This window comes from Coffea arabica, chromosome 9c, assembly GCF_036785885.1.
Source record: "Coffea arabica cultivar ET-39 chromosome 9c, Coffea Arabica ET-39 HiFi, whole genome shotgun sequence".
Classification (NCBI taxonomy): Eukaryota; Viridiplantae; Streptophyta; class Magnoliopsida; order Gentianales; family Rubiaceae; genus Coffea; species Coffea arabica.
In genome coordinates, this window is record NC_092326.1 from 16,906,381 (window position 1) to 16,909,582 (window position 3,202).

A 3,202-nucleotide genomic window follows, 5' to 3' on the forward strand; every position below is an offset into this window, starting at 1 on the left:
TTAGTGCAACTATTGCCAGATTCTGGTGGGGCGGGGGTGGTCTAGAGAACAAAGTGCATTGGGTGAGGTGGAGTAAGCTTACTGAAGTTAAAGGGAAAGGGGGTTTGGGCTTTAGAGACTTAGAAGCCTTCAATGTTGCCTTGCTTGCAAAACAAATTTGGAGGGTTGTTACAAATCCGAATTTGTTAGTAAGCAAGGTCCTGAAAGCTAAGTACATGAAAAAGAATGATTGGCTTGTTCAAAAGCCCCCGAGCACAGCATCTTGGTGCTGGAAAAGTTTACACAAGGGAGGTGAGCTGCTTCAGCAGGGCCTATACAAGAGGGTAGGAGATGGAAGGTCAATTAAAAATTGGGAAGACAGATGGGTAGCTGGATCGCGCTATGGGAAATTAACTACGGTAAAACCAGCAGGGTGTCAACTTGAGTGTATCCATGAACTAATAGAGGAGGGGAGGTGGAAGACTGATACATTGCATCGCTGGTTTAACATAGATGATGTGGATCTCATAACTAACATCCCTCTTAGTCTATATGAAAGGAAAGACAGATTGTATTGGTTGCATAGCAAGTCTGGTGCTTATACAGTTAGAACAGGCTACGTTATTGCCAAAGGGGGAAGGGAGATTATGAACCACAGGATTGCACCTGAATCAGAGACTTGCTGGGCAATTAGGAAGCACACGGTGTGGAAAAGATTGTGGGGCTTCAATATCAAAATGAAGCTCAAGCATTTTTTATGGAGGTGTTTGCAAAATGGGCTGGCTACTAGTGAAGCTGCTGGCTACTAGTGAAGCTCTCTACCAAAGAGTTGGGAAAGGAAGCAATCAGTGCCAATGTTGTGGTGAGGCTACGGAGACCATTGAACATGTATTCTTTTTTTGTCCAACAGCTCAAATGGCTTGGAGGCTAGCTCCGGTGAGTTGGGAAGGGATAGCTGAGCTACAATGCAACATGTGGAGGTGGTGGGATGCTGTGATGGAATCGGCTAAGGGTGCCCAAGGAATGGACCGCATCAAGCTCACAGTATATATACTTTGGCAGCTGTGGAAGGCGAGAAACAAGAGAGTATTCCAGCTGGAGAGCGTGGACGCAAAAGTGATAATTGACAAAGCCCAGCAAGAGTGGATCGAATTTGAAGAGGCAACTGGTCCTCAACCCCGAGGATTCGAATCAACAGAGCAGGAAAGATTGAGTCATCATAATTGGGAGCCACCAATGGAGGGAGTAGTGAGAATTAATACGGACGCAGCAATCTCAGCAAAAATGGTCAGGACCGGATTGGGAATTGTTGCACGGAACTGGCGAGGAGATCTAGTGAAAGTCCGAGGGATTAGTAGAAGGAAAAAAGGGGAAGCTGCCACGGAGGAATCTTTAGCAATCCGAAGTGCGCTGGATATGGCTCAAGCTGCAGGATGGACAAAGATAGAAGTCCAGTCGGACTGCAGAAACATTGTGAGCTCGATCAATGCGGGCAATGTTCAGGATTGTAAGTTACAAACAATCCTAGAAGACATTGAGGCCCTAAAGACTAGCTTTGACAGTTGTATCTTCTCTTTTGTTCCCAGATGTGAGAACCCTAGAATTTGCATATTTCCTTAGTCTATTGTTTCTTCTCCTTTTCTCCTCTTAAGTGCAAAATTTGTTAACTAATCGTTGGAAATAGGAAGGCCTAGTTGTTATGTGCATTTATGTAGGAAATATGTATGTAAGTGTATGTGTTAGAAGTACGTTTGAGCGCGACAATTGAATTCGGAAAAAGAAAAAAAAAAGGAAAAAAAAAAGGAAAAAAATTTTGGAAAAGTGAAGTGGCCAAATCCGGCCGGAAATCCGGCCAGTTTCTGGCCAGATAGCTGGCCGGATTGCCCTACATTTTTGAAAAAAAAAATGTTTCGTCTCGGCCTCATATCCGGCCAAGAATCCGGCCGGAAATCCGGCCAGATTCTGGCCGGATTGTGACGTGTCACAGCCGGTCAGAGGCTTTGACCGGCTGTTTCTTTCATTCTTATCCCACTTTTTTTGGTCCAAAATATCTCATTTCTTCCCTGTCCAGCCGTGAGCTTTGAGAGCAAAGGGAGAAAAACTCTTCAATCTTCATCTTTGATTTTTGCTTCAATCTTGGAACTTCACCAATAGATTTTTAATTCCCTCCATACAAGTGAGCTTCTTGGAAGGTTAAAGCTTTTGGGTGGAGTGATTTTTAAAGGGGAGCTTGGATTTGCTAGTCTTCTTGAGTTGTGAGGTAAGATGATTAAGAAAGTTCTCTCTTGCATTGATAATGGTTAAATTGTGAAGTGTAAGGGTTGGACATGTCATTTTGTGAGTTATATCTTGATTTGGGGTGATTTAAGGTGAAGTTTGATATTTAATTATGATTTTTCTGTTTGCATATGATTTTGTCTAAGTGGTCATATATAATGAATGGAAATGTTATAGAATGAGGCTAGTTAGTGTGAATGATGGTTAATTGCAAGAAAATGTTGTTTGGAAGGAAATTTGGAAAACTTAGGGCTTCATTGTCTTCAATTCTGTCCGGCACTGTTCACCCTAGTTAGAGGCCGAATTGGCCTTATCTTAAAACATGAAAGTTGTAGGTATTGATGTGTTTGAGGTGCCTGTAAAATTTCAGGTCAATCGGAGTAGTGTAGAGTGAGAAAAATCGAATTTACCCCTGCTGCTCTGGTTTCATCCGAACGTGGGAATTGTTGCAGTAATTAGCTATTTTGGCTAGGAAAACTTCTGAACTGGTTGTAGAGGTCTTCTAATGAAATGTAGCATGATGTCCTAGCTATCATTTGGCTTTGGAATCAATGGATTTGGACCTAAGTAGACCGAATTGTAGTTCGTTAACCAGAACGTGGTTTGTCCACCTGTTTTTGCGGTTCTGATCTGGTATCTTGTATTTTTGACCTAGTTGCACTACAAACTGGACTGAGTGACCTTCTACATTGTTGTAGCACTATCTCTTAGCTTCTAAACGGTGGGTCTTGCACCCTAATCCAATAATCGTAGTGCCTTTAGTGCCATTCCCGCAAAATGATGTCAAGCATTGTTTTATCTGAAAATGTTTCTAGCTTGCTTTTAATAGTTATTGTTGTATTTATATGACTTTAAGCCTAGTGAACGGCTTTTGGACATGAGATTATTCTATACGGCATGTTGGGACTGATTTGAGAAAAATAATGAAGCCATTAATGGCTGGAAA

At 42.2% G+C, this 3,202-nt stretch overlaps 1 protein-coding gene across 1 annotated transcript; it reads left to right on the forward strand.

Annotated features, from left to right (window-relative positions):
• Window positions 1-894: 894 nt before the first annotated feature.
• On the forward strand, window positions 895-1,599 carry LOC113708986 (uncharacterized). The gene has a single exon (XM_027231737.1). The coding sequence runs from the start codon at window positions 895-897 to the stop codon at window positions 1,597-1,599; it is 705 nt and encodes a 234-aa protein (XP_027087538.1).
• The last annotated feature ends 1,603 nt before the right edge of the window (window positions 1,600-3,202 follow it).